General features: G+C 40.4%; 1 protein-coding gene and 2 pseudogenes across 4 annotated transcripts in view; 2 read left to right on the top strand and 1 right to left on the bottom strand.

Annotated features, from left to right (window-relative positions):
* Window positions 1–278: 278 nt before the first annotated feature.
* The window catches only part of LOC119730863 (tRNA (uracil-5-)-methyltransferase homolog A-like), a 32,661-nt gene continuing 15,657 nt past the window's right edge, over window positions 279–17,282 (bottom strand). For 2 of the 4 annotated variants that reach the window (XR_005271399.1, XR_005271400.1), the window contains 4 exons: window positions 16,967–17,094; window positions 16,540–16,689; window positions 15,820–15,883; window positions 14,959–14,996 (listed from right to left, as the gene is read on the bottom strand). Coding sequence is in view for 1 of the 4 variants with exons in the window: in XM_038203914.1 (XP_038059842.1) it covers window positions 14,993–14,996; window positions 16,540–16,689; window positions 16,967–17,094 (282 nt within the window). In the remaining 3 variants the exon portion in view is untranslated. Of the gene's footprint in view, window positions 988–8,152; window positions 8,189–14,950; window positions 14,997–15,819; window positions 15,884–16,539; window positions 16,690–16,966; window positions 17,095–17,282 lie in introns of those variants that run through there. The other 2 variants (XR_005271401.1, XM_038203914.1) reach the window with 2 other exon arrangements.
* Window positions 4,785–7,057, top strand: LOC119730122 (annotated as a pseudogene).
* On the top strand, window positions 10,298–11,968 carry LOC119730123 (annotated as a pseudogene).

Raw genomic sequence — 17,282 nt, forward strand, 5'->3', positions numbered from 1 at the left:
CCTACTTCAAGTTTTTCACATCTAGACTTGAAATGTGGTGTGAACATACGGGAGGGGGCCATGGGAGGGATAACCCCCCCCCCCCCCTTGCATGGGCGTCGCCAGGATTTTTTCTAGAGGGGGGCAAAAAAAATTTTGCCAAAAAAATGCCTGTATTTCTCAACACATTCTCGATTTATCAGTTTTAGAGGGGGTCAGGCACATTTTGCCCCCCCCCCCCCCAACCCATTAAATTTACACCACTATGTCTTCGCGCCTCTTTTTCTTCTTTTTTTGCTTTTCCAGGGGGGGGGGGCAAGTGCCCCCCTTGGCCCCCCCTCCCGCGACGCCATGCCCCCTTGTGCCTGTGGCCCATACCCCACTCAGAAATGCAAAAAATAAGCTTTTCATTGTTAAAATCCCACTGAGTGCCCATACCCCCCCCCCCCCCCCTTACACACACAAATTTGTTGGACGGTTGAAACAGCGCCCCCAGTTGGCAATATACAGAGCAGGTAACAGCACAACCCTCCGGCATCAGTGCTGTACACTTGCTAATGTGGGTACACAACTACACGTCCTTGTTTTCCCATTGGTGGTGACCACACACGGGTTGTACGGTGGTCATTATGGGACCAAAAACGTTGGGATCCAACTCTCCAAAGTACCCGCAAGTTGCTTGACATTTTTTTCAAATAGAAATCTTGCCCCAAGCACTGCATGTCCCTGCCAGGGCACTAATTGCATACCAGCTTTGACAAAAAAACTTTGTTATCAGTGACAGTTTTGTAAATAAATCAACATACGACTGATGTTGAAACTTCGCCATCGGTTTTGCTGGATCTTTTCATGTCCACTGGTACCTCGTAGTAGGGATCAACTCGGTCAGCTCTCTCAAACAGTATGACCAGCTCACAGTGTTTGGTGTGTGGGAAGAGGTCAACGGCCACTGCCTTGGTCGGCCGGAATGGGATTCCCTTGATTCGATTTGAAATCGGTTGACGGAGACTGGGGAGGACAGAACATAAATGAGTAACTACCCCGAGGAGAATGTCATAACTAGTCATCCAGTCTCAAGTTAAGTCACAAGCTATTCAAATGAACTGTGAAAAGGGAATATAAGATTGTGATTGACTTGTGACTGGCTTGCGATTGGCTTGTGATTGAGTTGTGATTGACTTGTGATTGGTTTGTGATTGAGTTGTGATAAGTTTGTGATGCCTGTGATTGACTTGCGATTGACTTGTGATTGACAGGGGTGTGAGTGACCACTGATAAAAATAGCTGAAAACAGCTGGAAAAGGTGCAAAAAAGCTGAACTTTGGAAATCTCCTATACTTTTGAACACAGCAAGTGAGGGAAAAAAGCTGAAATCCAAAACAAAAAAAGCTGTAATCAGCTTTAAGCTGAGATTTCACACCCCTGGATTGACTTATGATTGACTTGTGATTGACTTGTGTTTGACTTGTGATCAGTTTGTGATTGGTATGTGATTACCTGCGATTGACTTGTGATTGAATTGTGATTGACTTGTGATGGACTTATGATGGACTTGTGATTGGCTTGTGATTGACTTGAATACATCTCAGTTTCACAATATCCAGAATCTTTGTTCAGGGTTCAAAAACTTTCCTACTGAGTAAGCTTGAAAAATCAGTGACAATTTATCTTTTGCCCGAATATTTTCCAAAAAGTTGTCTTCTTGTCTTCTAACAAAGTGAAGTTGTGACATCTCAGACTGGGATTCCAATTTTTGTATTAAAAGCTTGTGAAATTTGCTTTTGCTTTATTATAACTTGAGTACTGAGGTGGAAAATGGACATGCTGGGTTTGGGTTATACAGTTGTAGCCAGAACAGGAATTGTAACATTTTAGACATTTGATTAAGGGAAAAAGTCAACTTCTACAGAGATTTGACAGAGTTTGAATTTACCTTGCACCATTAATAGAATTCTGATGTACATGCACAAGTATTTGCAAACAGCAGGGTTTAGTCCATGTATCCATATTGCGTTTTTGTGCAACACATGCAATGTACAAGTATCACTTTGTGTGAAAAAGAAATATGTGCTCGCTCAGGGGCGGCGGAACCGGGGGGGGGGGGGGGGGGGGGGCATTTGCCCCCCTAGATTTTCCCAAGTGCCCCTTTTGCTGCCATAAATGTGCCCCCTCGAACAGTAAAGTGCCCCCTCAAGATACAAACAAAATGCCCTTAAAGTATCTTACTATTTCTTAGAAGTAACCATTTCCCAATAATGGTATAGTTATTTTTGATATAAACGAGGAATATGAAAACCAAGTCCCAAAACCCATACAATACGGCCCGAAAATGGGCACATAATGCATATTTAGCATATAATCATTGGTTTGGAAGAGCGCCCCTATGTTGAAGATGGTACCAGACCCCCCCCCCCCTCCCACTTTTTGATTTTACGGAGGCCAAGTGTCCGGTTAAAAAAATGTGGGTTTTTTTCAAGTTTCAATAAAAAAAGGTTCATTTTCTATTGGTCGCGAGCCCGTTACCTGGCTGGTCTAAAACGGATGATAAAGACATGGCTAGCTGGTCTTAAACACTTTTCCAGTGTCACATGAAATTTGGACTCCCATGAAATCCAGTGCCTTTTAACGTTTCATTGGTTGAACGTTCACATTTCTCACGTATGCATGCGCAATACTACCAGTGAATCAGTATTTCATGGTCCGAAATTCACACTACACCACAGTGTTGGAGCAAAGGCTTTGACCCTCAAGGCCAAGGCCAAGGCCAAGGCCAAGGCCAAGACTTTGACCCTCAAGGCCAAGGCTTTGACCCTCAAGCCTCGAGGACAAGGCCAAGGCTTAACCCTCAAGGCCAAGGCCAAGACCCTGTTTTATGAAATGACCATTGATATAGAACTAATTATAGTCACATGAGTGACACATCATCACGCAAGGGCGGATCCAGAACACAATTTGGGGGGGGGGGGCAACGAAATTTTGCCCCCACCCCCAAAAAAAGTGGGTCAAACAATTACGGCTTGGGCTTTGGGGCCCGCTCAAGGGCCCAAAAAAATGTTTGGATTCGAGATGCTCTGTGGTGCGATTTGAGGCAATTTCTGACCATTTTAACCGATGATTTTTGAGGAAAAGATGGTGGTGTACTCATTGCCTGCCTTTATTACGACGTCACATAAAAAAATGGTTTCATTTTTTTTGGGGGGGGGGGGGGGGGGCATGACCCCTTTTGGCCCCCTGGATCCGCCCTTATCATCACGAATTGCTCGTTACAAAGAACAACATTTCTTTAATTGCAATCAACATGCTCGCATAGGCCTACACCGTTTTATGACTGCACTGTATCTATTAAAGTATAAGTTCAGGTCTTCAATATGGTTTAACTAAAACAAAATAAAGATTTACTTCTATATTGACACACAATTCTCCCAAGTGTAACAAAAGGGGATCCAAGAAACTGATTTGGGAAATTTTTATTTGCTGGCCCAACATGGTCAGAAATATCAGCATTATCTAAAACAGATACATGCAAATCCTTAGCACTTATCAGGGAGACATATACAACAAATCAAATCTATTCCATAGTTATATGCAATTAAAGTGATCATCTCATTAGCCCCACAAGTGTACGGAATATTTTTGCAGCAAATCTACTACAATAGTAACAAAATGTGATGCTATAAAAGTGGAAGTGTACCCAACACACACATCTTTAGGGTGCTTCCCTCCTCCATGGTAATACGATTAAAATGGTAACAGCAAAATTTCGAACAGATTTATCTGGAAAATGCAAAAATCTATGGGCCTTGAAGAGTCTTGACTCAAGATTGCAAGGCCCTGAACCCTCAAGGCCAAGGCTTTTGCCCTCAAGCCTCGAGGCCAAGGCCAAGGCCCTAAAATCCAGCCTTAAGGCAGCCTTAAGGCCAAGGCCCAGCATCAAGGCACTACATCACTGCTACACCAGCCCAGCTGCGTTTTGCATGACATCGCGCAGTACGCCCAACATGCACGCCAATGTCCTTATAAGGTAACGAGTTGTGGAGTTGTGGAGGGGCATTCCATATTATAGTCAGAGGGGTGTTTCGTAAAACATGAAGTAAAATTGTTGAACACAATGGTTGGCAACATCTAGTTTTTGACTTGTTTTGATTTTTGGACCGAAAAGATTCGTTTTTTTGACCGAAAAGGTATTATGAATGGGAATAAATATGTGTTCGGTGGGTATTAAACACTCTGTTTAAGACCGGTTTGAGTCTGGATGGGCGATAATTACCCTCGGCTTCGCCTCGGGTAATTATCGCCCATCCAGACTCCCACCGGTCTTAAACAGAGTGTTATAATACCTCCCGGACACACGTTTATTCCCTTATTAAACGTTGCCTGACTTTGATTAAGTTCTCACGTGGAAGACTGTTTCCCGCCACTATCAGAATTTAAGTGAATGTTACTTTCCATAATCAGGAACATGAACAGAGGATTACACAATATGCATGCACGAAGGTATCATCTGAAGCAAATAATAAAAACTGAAACAAATTTAATTCTCAGATTTCATGTCAATGGCAGTAGCGAAACTGAGCTGTCTGCTTTGGTTACAGCTACTGCTATCATGAGATAAGTCACGTGCATATGTCTAAGAGAAATTAGGAAAAATAGGGGGAAACTTTCAAGAAACTTTCTGTTTTGACTACGCATTTCTTGAGGTCTTATATTTCCTGTTAGTATAAAACTGGAGTGATCTTGAAATAGGGCAGACTACATCTGAACAAAATGTTGGACGCACGAAATCAATGCCACACTGTACACGAACTATGGGTGATGGCTACCAAAACAGCTCCACTCCATCAACTGAAGTACAAAAGCATCTTGAGAACTTATACAAGAGTGACAAAAGAAGTCTTCAAATAATATGGTTAAGTGCTGAAATCATTGCACCAATCGGCCTCCTCATCAACTTTGTCTTTCTCTTCACAGTCATTCGAGTGAAGTCCATGCGTACAATCATCAACATCTACTTATCCAATCTGGCTGTGGCTGACTCGCTCTTCCTTTTGAACGACTTTATATTGGCATTGTTCTCACCCACAGAGTCCAATTTCTTAGCCAAAAGAACATTCACAAGTGTCCGATACATGTTCCTAGCTGCTTCTAATTTCTTTGTGATTACCATAGCAGCTGAGAGATTCTCTGCAGTGTGCAATCCTCTGACATTCAAAGAAAAAGCCTCTAAATCTCGAGCAGCAAAGATATCAGCAGGACTCTGGGTGCCAACAATTGTTGGTTGTGTGATTCTGATATTCTTGCTTGAAATTGTCTCCTATGATATCTTCATTTGGTTGCCTTCCATTTTCACCATTGTTTGTGTAGTTGCAACTCTTGCTTTGTACATCTATGTAGTACTGAAAGTACGCAAGCAATCAGCCCTGTTACCAAACCGTCCCAAGCTAGCAGGCAAGGTCCTCCGTATGGTTATCATCAATACTGCTGTTTTTTTTGCCTTGAACTCACTGCATACTGCAACTGGAATAATTACAATAGTGGCAAGAACTTATCCATTGCCTGCCCAGATTGTTGCCTTTCAAAAACTTGAAGAAATAGTCAATATTCTCATTATATGCACAGAAATTTTGCAAATTGTAAATAGCTCAATCAATTCCTTAGTCTACAGTGCCACAAACGCTGACTATCGTGCAGCTGTAGTTGAGGCTTTCTCATTCCTGAAACTGTGCTGTCGTTGCTGCCCAAGACGGAATCCCAGCCGACCATCGCAGCCAGGGAAGCAGATCGAGTTTCATGTGATTCCACAGGCAGAAAATGACCAAGAGCACCATGCTGCCAAGCCAAGCAGCAGCAAGCCACCAAGCCAAGGGCATGCACAACACACAGAGAGACATCAGTCACTGGAAAGTTGTCAAGAACAATGTTCCAGGCAAAGAAGCAGCAAGGCATCCATGCACGCTCAGCAGCATGTTCAAGTGCATGTTGAGGTACATGCAGAACCAGTGGGGACCCCAGCGCTTGCAAGTTCTCATCAGGAACAATGCTCTAGTCTGACTGACTGCAAGCCATCCATGCAAGAGGAACAGTGTGTACATCCAGAACCAGCAGAGAGCCAGCAGTCACTTGCAAGTACTCAGGAACAATGGCCTGGGTTGACTGGCACCGAGCCATCGACACAAGGGCAGCATTATGCACATCCAGAACCAGAAGGGAGTCAATCATTTGAAAGTTGTCAAGAACAATGTTCTCTGGTAACTGATGAGTGCAAACCATCCATATAAGGGAGCAGTGTATAAGGCCCAGAGCAGATTGCAACCAACTATCAGTGAAGGGAACATCTGGAACTCATTCAATGCATGCGTGCAAATGGTTCAGAAATTGCAAATTCCATATTGTAATTGTTAGTTGAATGAGGTTTTGTGTACAAGTTTCTTTCTTTTTTCTGTGTGAATATGTATTGGTACTAACATATGGAGAAACCTGGCATTTTCCACTGTAAAATACTTTTTAAGTGCATTTGAAACAGATTTTGTGGTTTTGATTCCAGGAAATGCACCTCTGTAATTTACGTCTGAGGATGTTTCAGGTTTTTAAATATTGTTATGTTATGACAGTGCCAAGTTGCATATTCATGAGCAATAGTGATGTCATGAGATGGAACTTCAGTGTCACTGCTGTTTGACGACAAAAAGTTACAAAAGTGCTTTTGTTGAGGTTGATGTCACTGATTTGTTCATTATTTAGCACATGGCAGGTAGTCAATGACATACTTTAATATATGCACAAACTGATATCTCTGCATGTATAAATTTTAGGGTCATAAATGACAAAGAAAATTCCAAAGCTGTAAAGAGTACAATACCTAACTCGACATCACAGCTACATTAGAAACAATTGTGCAAGTGCACAGGCATTGCATAAAGTGCGCTTAAAAAAGATACCAAGTGTGCAGCTATTTACTTTCATATATGATTATATTTCATGTTTCAGTGAAATTCATTCCACGGCCCTTTAATTCAGTTGCTGTATGATTATCGTTATCGAGTGTTGAATGTTTAGGGAGCAAACTCACTGCGAATCCAAAATGTCTTGGGACTCCCAAGACATTTTGGATTTGCGGTGAGTTTTGCTCCCTTAACATTCAACCCTCGATAACGATTTTGGGAGGTTTTGGATCTCAATCTTGAATATCTCTGAGGTGAAGTGCTGTTGCATCAGATAGTAATAAGGATCCATTATGGCAGCGCCAGTCACCGGTACGTCAGAGGTGCTGGTGGAATGGTTCTCTTGTGGGTCAAGACGTGATACACATATGAACAGATTAAAAGACCAACTCCAATTAGAGAAGAAAAAAAATTAACTTGGGGACGACAGCCCCCCCCCCCCCCCCCCCCCCCCACTGAGATTTTGAGTTTCTAAAAAAATTATCATTCATCTACATGACGTCCCCCCCCATGAAATGTTCCAGCCCCGCCCCCCTGAAAAATTCCTGGCTACACCACTGCTATAAAATATGAACATCCTTGCAAAATTAGTATCAGATAAGGTTGTATTTGTATATATGTATCTTAATTTGGACAGTATCCAAGGAATTGCTGCTTTCTACATGTTCATTAAAGCTGATATTTCCGACACTTAGCAATATTCGATTGTTCATTTTGCTGGCCGGCAGCAGGATGCAAACCATGTTTCTAAAAGTCACATTCTTTTACAGGACAAACAAATTTGCTTGTAAAGCAAGATCAGTGATAAATTAAATGTGCATGTACACTAGCAACTTTTAATGAAGCAGTGATTTTCCTGAATGTTGTAACCTCAATCTTGGTTGTAATTGTTGAAAATCCCTATTTAGTAAAAGTGTTTGCTGGTCAATGTACAAATATATACCCTTAATATTCATGCCACAAAAGTAAGTCAACATTGGTTAGGAAAAGCAATGAAAAGGGTTAAACTCTTACGTGGCTTGTTTCTTTCTTTTCAATAATTAATTCCCGACAGACATATTAGACAATGCACAATATGTACACCTGTCAATCTTTCTGTGTGCTGCATTCTGATTGGTTGGAGTTGATCAGCAGTATAGTAACTAATAGGCCACGCCCCTTGACAGCCGATCCAATCAAACATGAAAGCTGATCTACAGCTTTTGCAAAAAGGAAAGTTCAAAGAAAATACTTACCATTGTAAGCACCAAGCCGGAAACCAACAGTGTTATCTGTCAATGAAAATAATAATTTTCCCAAAATATTGCTGTAAATAGTCAATGTAATGTACATGTACTTCTCATGTACTGTAATTTGTATATTGGGATATAACACGATTTTTAAAGTTTCTCAACTTGTAAAGATGTTTGAACTCTAAAATAAGTTTTGTAATCTGGATTGCGGAGTTTGAAATTGTATGTGTAAATAACTGATTTATACATGAAATTCTGTCAAAATTTAATGTGAACATTGAAGAATCTTACATAAATGAGGTATCATCTTAAACATGAATCCATATTGTACAGTCAGTAGTTATAATTCTTATCAGGAAAAACAACATAATTTAACCTTGCCTTGATTTTAATCATGATTTCCCACACTTAGTGCCAACATCTACACCATTATTATGTAATGTAGAAAATCTGCTAGAGTCGTGTGACTGATTCAAATACTATATTATGTACTGATTATAAGCACCATTACATATATGGATATCTGCAGCAATTTGCTGTTTAACAGGATTGCAATCAGCCAGCTGACTCCAGCAAGCTTGGTGGTGGAGTTGGTTAAGATGCCTGCACTCTAAGCTGAACGTTCTGTGTTCACATCCAGTCCACATAGTAAGTTCTTTGAGTCCTACATTATGTACGCTACTGATTATCAGCACCACTCCATGTACATGGATATCTGCAGCAATTTGCTGTTCAACAAGATTCCAATCAGCCAGCTGACTTCAAGGGCGGATCCAGGGGGGGGGGGGGCCAAAGGGGGCCATGCCCCCCCCCCCCCCCAAAACGAAACCAATTTTTTTTTTTATGTGACATCGCAATAAAGGCAGGCAATGAGTACACCACCATCTTTTCCCCAAAAAAACATTGGTTAAAGTGGTCAGAAATTACCTCAGATCGCACCACAGAGCATCTAGAATCCAAAAATTTTTTGGGGCCATTAAGCGGGCCCCGAACCCCACGCCGTAATTTTTTTGACCCACTTTTTTGGGGGACCAAAATATTTTTTTGGCCCCCCCCAAAATTGTGTTCTGGATCTGCCCTTGGCTGACTTCAGCAAACTTGGTGGTGGAGCTGGTTAAGATGCCTGCACTCTATGCAGAAGGTTCTGGGTTCACATCCAGAAGTAGTAAGCCCTTGCAATCTCTCTTACAAAGACATTCCGTCAACAAAACTGAGAATATGACATCAACTTGAATGTCAGGCAAGGCAGAGTCTGATTTCAGATGACAACCAGCATCAGCTCCAGAAAGAAAAAAAGCAACAAATGAACAGAAATCAAATGATTATTTTAGAATGAAACTTTCATTTAAACTTTATTCCTTATCAGATCACATTGATTATCAAACAGAATAGAAGTACTGAATTGTTGTGATGTACGTGTAAAAAGATCAACATCCAAGGGTAGGACACAATTCATAAAAAAGACAGCATGGAATTTCAATAATAAAAGTTGTCTTTTTCATAGTTACCTACATTTCAATGTAAAATGTGAACTTAGTGGTTAAAGAAGTTTTGAGTAAGTGTTACTCTCCATAATCAGTAACATGAACAAAATTTAAACCAAACAATGGGAGGCTTTTGAGAATTGGTGGCAGCAAACACATTGGTCCTGTTTCCGTTGTTTGCGTCATAGTGAGCATGTGTGCTTTAGCTTAAACGTGACATAAACAATTGAAAAGGACCGGTGCGTTTGCTGTCAGCAACGCTTCAAAAGTCTCCTAATTTCACACTTGCATGTACAAATATATTGGTAGGCCTATAATCTGGAGCAAATGCTTTAAACTGAAACAAATTTAAATCTCAGATTTCATGTCAATACAGTAACGAAACCAACTTGTCTGCTTTGGTTACAGCTACTGCTGTCATGAGATATGTCATGTGCATTACAATGCGTCTAAGATAAATGCAGGAAAAAAGTAAGAAAATATGGAAAAACTTTCTGTTTCAACTGCCCATTTCTCAAGGTCTAATATTCCCTGTGCAGTATGTATATTCCCTGTTTGTATAAAACTTTAATGATCTTGAAATAGAGAAGAACTTTCTTGGCTGTATCTGAATAAAATGTACATGTAGGACACAGGGATTAATTGTACACTGTACATGAACTATATGGGTGATGACTACCAAGACAGCTCCACTCTATCAATTGTAGTTGAAAAGCATCTTGAGAACTATTCCAAGAGCGAAGAAAGGAATGAACATATGAACCACGACTTTGGAGACAGCAATCAATGTTACACTGTACATGAACTATGGGTGATGGCTACCAAAACAGCTCAACACTATCAACTGAAGTACAAAAGCATCTTCTGAGCTACTACAAGAGTGATAAAAGAAATCAACAAATAACATGGTTAAGTACTGAAATCATTGCACCCATTGGTATCCTCCTCAACATAGTCTTTCTCTTCACAGTCATTCGAGTGAAGTCCATGCGTACAATCATCAACATCTACTTATCCAATCTGGCTGTGGCTGACTTGCTCTACGTTGTGACTGAGTTTATATTGGCATTGTTCTCACCTATAACGTACAACATCCCTGGGCAAAAAGCAGTATTGAATATCCCATACATATTCCAAGAGACTTCTAATTTCTTTGTGGTTACCATAGCAGCTGAGAGATTCTCTGCAGTGCGCAATCCTCTGATATTCAAGGTAAAAGCCTCTGAATCTCGAGCAGCAAAGATATCAGCAGGACTCTGGGTGTCAACAAGTATTGTTGCTGTCAGTCTGATATTCTTACCAATAACAGAAATTATCTTTGCTCAAATACTCTTTTGGCTTGTTTCCATTATCAACACTGGCTGTTTAATAGCAACTCTCGCTTTGTACATCTATGTAGTAGTGAAGATACGTAACCAATCAGCCCTGTTGCCAAACCGTCCCAAGCCAACAGGCAAGGTCCTCTGTATGGTTATCATCAATACCGCTGTTTTCTTCATTCTGAACTCACTGAACATTGCAGCTGCAATTATTGTCATTGTCTCAAGGACAAGTGTGCCTTCCCAGAGTATTGAATTGATACAACTTTCAGAAAAGGCAAACACAGTGGCACTGGGTGCAATAATCATGCAACTTATCAATTGCTCAATCAATTCCCTGGTTTACAGTGCCACAAATGCTGAATATCGTGAAGCTGTAGTCAAGGCTTTCTCATTCCTGAAACTGTGCTGTCGTTGCTGCCCAAGACGGAATCCCAGCCGACCATCGCAGTCTGGGAAGCAGATTGAGCTTCGTGTGATTCCACAGGCAGAAAATGACCAAGAGCACCGTGCTGCCAGGCCAAGCAGCAGCAAGCCACCAAGCCAAGGGCATGCACAACACATAGATAGTCAGCAGTCACTGGACAGCTGTAAAAAACAATGTTCCAGGCAAAGCAGCAGCAAGGCATTTGTGCACAGTCAGCAGCATGTTCAAGTGCATGTTGAGGTACATGCAGAACCAGCAGGGACCTCAGCGCTTGCAAGTTCTCATCAGGAACAATGCTCTAGTCTGACTGACTGCAAGCCATCCATGCAAGGGGAGCAGTGTGTACATCCAGAACCAGCAGAGAGCCAGCAGTCACTTGCAAGTACTCAGGAACAATGTCCTGGGCTGACTGGCACCGAGCCATCAGCACAAGGGCAGCAGTATGCACATCCAGAGCCAGAAGGGAGTCAATCGTTGGAAAGTGGTCAAGAGCAAAGTTCTCTGGTAATTGAGTGTGAGACGTCCAAGTGAGGGGAGCACATGTGTGCTTTTGAACTGCTCTGGAATGTTCAAACTGTAGAGCAGTTTTAAGGCCTTTTCATACCTGTACTGTACACTTTCTTCATTGGAAAGCCAAATAGATTTGACGTCGAGAAACATTAACAGCATAATATGGTGGAGTTGAAATGTGTTTTACTTTAGTGGATTGCAATACATGAACCCACCATGACATCATTAATGTGCAGGCCCAGAGCAGATTGCAACCAACTATCACTAAAGGGAATAGCTGGAACTCATCCAATGTATGTATGCAAGTGGTTCAGAAATTACAAATCGCATTACGTTAATTGCTAGTTGAATGAGGATTTTGTGTGTTTCTAAATGAGCAAGTTTGTTTGTTTTCTGTGAGAACAAAAAACATAAACATGTATTGGCACTGGATAACCATGACATTTTCCACTTTAAAAATATTGTTTTAAATGCCTTTGAAACAGATTTTGAGGTTTATATTTTGGGACGTGCACCTCTTAATAAGTTCCAGGATGTTTCAGGCTTTTAAATATTTTCATGACAGTGCCAAGTTGCATATTCATGAGCAATACAGCGATGTCATGAGCTGGAACTTCAGTGTCACTGCTGTTTGACGACAAAAAGTTACAAAAGTGTTTTGGTTGAGGTTGACTGTATAGCACAGGGTCATAATGCACAAAGTGCTATGTGTGCATGCACAATGCAAAGAATTTTTGGTTCATAAATTTCACAGAAAATCCCAAAGCTGTACAGTGAAAATACCTATATTGACATCACAGCAACATAAGAAACAATTGTGAAAGTGCACAGGCCTTGTAAAAAGGTATGCAGTTGTTTACCAGTTTATGATTATTTCCATGTTTCAGGGAAATTCATTCCATAGCCCTTTAATTCGGTTAATCTATTTTAAAGGAGCCTGAAAGACAAATGAACAGATAAAAGACCAACTCCTATTAGAGAAGAAAATAGACTGATTTGCTATCTTTTTGTTAGCATTAGGTATTTTTAAGTCTAATATGAGCTTGCAAGTGAGATGTCTATGGCTACTGTCTAGGTCTTCACCCATTACAATTACATGGGAACAATCTGACAATAGCCGTAGCCATAGCTCTAGCAGCCTGTTTCAGACACAGCCTAAGTAGCAGACAAAACAAGTTGCAAGTTATACATTAGGAGCATCTGATTCCAAATACATTACCAAACTTTAGGCATACAATTAGAACGACGTGGAAAATGGGCTTTATTCACGAGTCGGCCATACTAAATTGAAAGCGAGGTAAATTGGAACTTGCGAAGAGAAATGAAAGCAATGACATAAACTAAATTACAAATTAAAACCAGTCTGCTGTGATTTAAAATTTGAGATTAAAAAATAAACATACCCTAATGTTTTAAGCCACATTTAAAGAAAAAGACAAAAGTGAGGATAGAATGCACAAATAGTCTGGCACCATCCCACTCAACAGTTCACAATTAGAACAAATACATGTACATGCAGGGAACACGACCAAAATGGCTTCCTCATGAAAAAAAGTCCATATAGTCTCAAGACCAAATTAAGTGCAGACCTTTCGTTCAAAGTTTTTAAAAATTTGTTTTAGCGAGGAAAAATCTATTAATGATGTGGGTTTTTTTTTCAGCAGAGCACAGACATATTGTAGGCTTTAAATGTACAGTATGGGATTTAATCTGCTTTCTTCATAGCTACTACATTCAGCTGGAAAAAATGTAGTTGATAGTTTAAGTCAGCAATTTGTACTCCACTTCTGTCGATAGAGCATGGCACCATGTATTATTGGAGCTACAACGTGTGTAACATCCTATTTGTGTGCATTTATTTTGTGTCCTGACTAGGTTTATCCAGTCAATGGCAATGAATGGGTTCTGAAAAAGAAAAGAATCATTCCAATTTACCAACACATTCAAAATATTGCCCATTGATTAGGTCTGTACCATAATCAATTGAAAAAATGTTGACTTCCGTTCAATCGATTACACAGACAACTATTGGGCAAATTCAAACACGGAAATCTGTGACTAGACTAGTCAGTGTTTAGTGCCAAGTTCACATGAAAAGTGAATGTGATCTGACAAGACTTGCACGCTCTAGAATTGTACATAAACTGTGTAGCACCAGTAGTCTGTTGTATTACATTCATGAGCTCCGTGTCTGTATGATGTTTAAATGCAAAGCAATATTTTACAATTCTTTCAGATGGACTCAAGTTTACTTAAAATTTGGACAATTGAAAAATCAATGCTATAAAATATGAATGTCTTTGTACAGTTAGCACAGACAAGGTTGTATATACTTGTATCTTAATTTGGACAGTATCCAAGGAATTGCTGCTTTCTACACGTTCATTAAAGCTGCTATTTCCTTGTGTAATTTAACACACTAAACACAAATAATACAGCAATGTACTATCAGCAATTCGGTGTTAGAGCTCTTACATCTTTCTGATACCCAGTAATATTTGATTGTTGGTTTTGTTGGCTGGCAGCAGGATGCAAACCATGTTTCTAAAAGTCACATCCTTTTATAGGACAAACAAATTTGCTTGTAAAAGCAAGATCAGTGATAAATTAAATGTGCATGTACACTAGCAACATTTAATGAAGCAGTGATTTTTCTCAATTTTGTAACCTCAATCTTGGTTGTAATTGTTAAAAAATCCCTATTAAGTAAAAGTGCTTGCTGGTCAATGTTGAAAGTACAAATACACAATCTTAATATTCATGCCACAAAAGTAAACCAACATATTGTTTAGAAAAGGGATTTTTCCTGACGAGGGCTAAAATATTTTGTGGCTTGTTTCATTCTTTTCAATAATTAAATCCTGACAGATAGATTAGACAATGCCCAATATGTACATCTGTCAATATTTCTGTATGCTGCACTCTTATTGGATGGTAACTTATCAAGTCCTTCGTGCGTAATAAATCAGCGTTATCTACTAATAGGCCACACCCCTCGACAGCCGATCCAATCAAAAATAAAAGCTGATCTACATCTTTTGCAAAAAGGAAACTTCAGAGGAAATACTTACCTTCGTAAGCACCAAGCCGGAAACCAACAGTGTTATCTGTCAATGAAAATAATAAGACATGAAACTAAAACGTTTGCACAACTTATCCAGGGCCAAGTTTCATGAAGACCTAACAAAAATTAGGGGAATAACTGAAAAAATCCTAAAACTTTCTGTTGCGATATTCAAAAGAGGCTCATTATATGCACTTGTACATGTATGCACAATTAATGTGCATTTAACATAATAATATAGTGCCAGGAGCACCAATAGTTGTGGACTGAACTCACTGGTGTGCTTCAATAACAAAAATGTGAAAAGAAACGATTTGAAATTTTATTTCATTGAACCAGTTCGCGCCGGTTGACGTGTTTGTATACATCCAAAGGTTTTGCGGGATTCGGAATGGATGACGGACAAACACGCTGACATATCTGTCAGCGACCTGCTCACAGCGAGCGAGGCCGGAAATATGAGTGTGCTGCCCGAGGGTGATGGCTTCAACCCGCCTGGCTTGAGGTTGAGTGAAAATAAATCCTGCGCCTCGATCCGTTCTTGTCAAAATATTCCTGGTTGAATTAGTTACGAGTCCCTAGGGTTGCTCTTTGCTTCTCTCAGAACTACAATCATTTTTCCCCAACACACATGATGATCGCATTGTCAAAACATGGGATGGCCGTGAGACCCAGTTTGCCAGTAAGTCCAGGGACAGTTGGTCTCAATCTGCCCCTGAATAAGAGAGTTTCTATAAGCAGGGGGTTGGGGTTCACATCCCACCAATGACACTTCAGAGTTGCCCAGAAATCATCCAATCCAAAGAATGCAGAACAAGAAAAATGAAGAGGTTGGATGAATAAAAATGAATGCCAGTTTCACTCACCGATGCCATCTACACTCTTGCCGATGGTAAACTCACACTTGTTGCGATAACTCTCTAATACTGGCTGTGATTTGGCACACAAGCAACGAAAATTTAAGGAACAAATGAGCCATCTCCAATGTCAGGAATATTTATCCCACAAAAGCTTCACACACTGTAACGTTTATCTAACAAGAAATCCAGGTTGAAATATTAATTCAAAGTAAAAGTAAGGTGACTCATCTATCTACCCAAGTTCACACCAGTCAAGCTAACCTAGCACTAACTATGTGAAAAAGTAAACTAACGTTGATATTATAATTCATAGAATCATTCAAAATACTACAGATAAATTTACATAAAAATCATGTCTTTGTTGGTGGTCAAGTGGTTAAAACATTTGCACCAGGAAGCAGAGGGTTGCTGGTGCGAGTCCCACTCAAGCAGTTTGTGAATTGATTAGGTTTGGGTTGAGGTTTTTCCAATGTTTTTGTTTTTTTCTTTTAATTCTTTGTGAGTTTTGTGTGCGGGGAAGAGAGCTTATTTCAGAAAATTGGACACAAACTTTGGTGATGAATTTTTACTGATTCTAACATTTTCTGGAGCTTTAACAAATGTTCAGGGCAGCTATACATGTAAGTCCACTTGCCAGAAAAAGTTGTCTGAAAACAGTTTTTGTCAAAGGAATTTACATTTCCATTCTGGCCCACAACCATCCTGTGTCTTTGGTGAGTAGCTCACCTTTGTTGCTTCAGCCAGGGAGACATCTCCCCAATATTCCGTCGCACCATCTTGGATAAATTCCTCAAAAACTCCCTGGTGTTGGTCTGTTTGGTGGATAGCTGGTCCTCATACGGCTGGTTCCATGGTGGAGTCACTGTGTTGTTTAACCTGCAGATTGGGAAAGGAGGCAAAAACTGCACTCAGTCAGAGTCTTGAAAATTGTCATTATCGTGAATAGTTCAACTGCTATTAGCCTTTTCGAGATAAGGCAGACACAATATCAAGGTGCTTGTGGGTTTGGGTAAATTTGGGGTCAATACAAAATACCTGACCCAAACCAAATAGCACCAATATCCATGATATCCGAGTTTAGAACTGCCGTAAATTTTTAATGAACGGTGGTTCGAATCCAGCCCAACCCTGCATTCTATCACAATGTCTTCACCTCTCTTCTACTGGTAAGCTGTCCTCCTCCTTCCTCCTCTTAGCTTCTTGGGTGTTTCCATCAGTTTCCTCTTGACTTCTCTTCAGAGCAAGGCTCTTAGTGTACGGGTCCTCAACTGGCTTGGCGAGCTACAGGAAAAAGTCAGTGTGGGAATGTGAACCCATAACCACAGCAATAGCAGCCACTAGACCCCTTGCACTGGTAGCCAATGCTGAGACAGTTTTTAGTAATTGAAATTCAATGACTAGTGCCAACAGAAGCAAGTGCCAATAGTAAAACCACAATAAGCACTTTCACGGTCATTGAGCCATCTTGC

The sequence above is a fragment of the Patiria miniata genome, unplaced genomic scaffold (assembly GCF_015706575.1).
Source record: "Patiria miniata isolate m_02_andy unplaced genomic scaffold, ASM1570657v1 HiC_scaffold_22, whole genome shotgun sequence".
Taxonomy (NCBI): Eukaryota; Metazoa; Echinodermata; class Asteroidea; order Valvatida; family Asterinidae; genus Patiria; species Patiria miniata.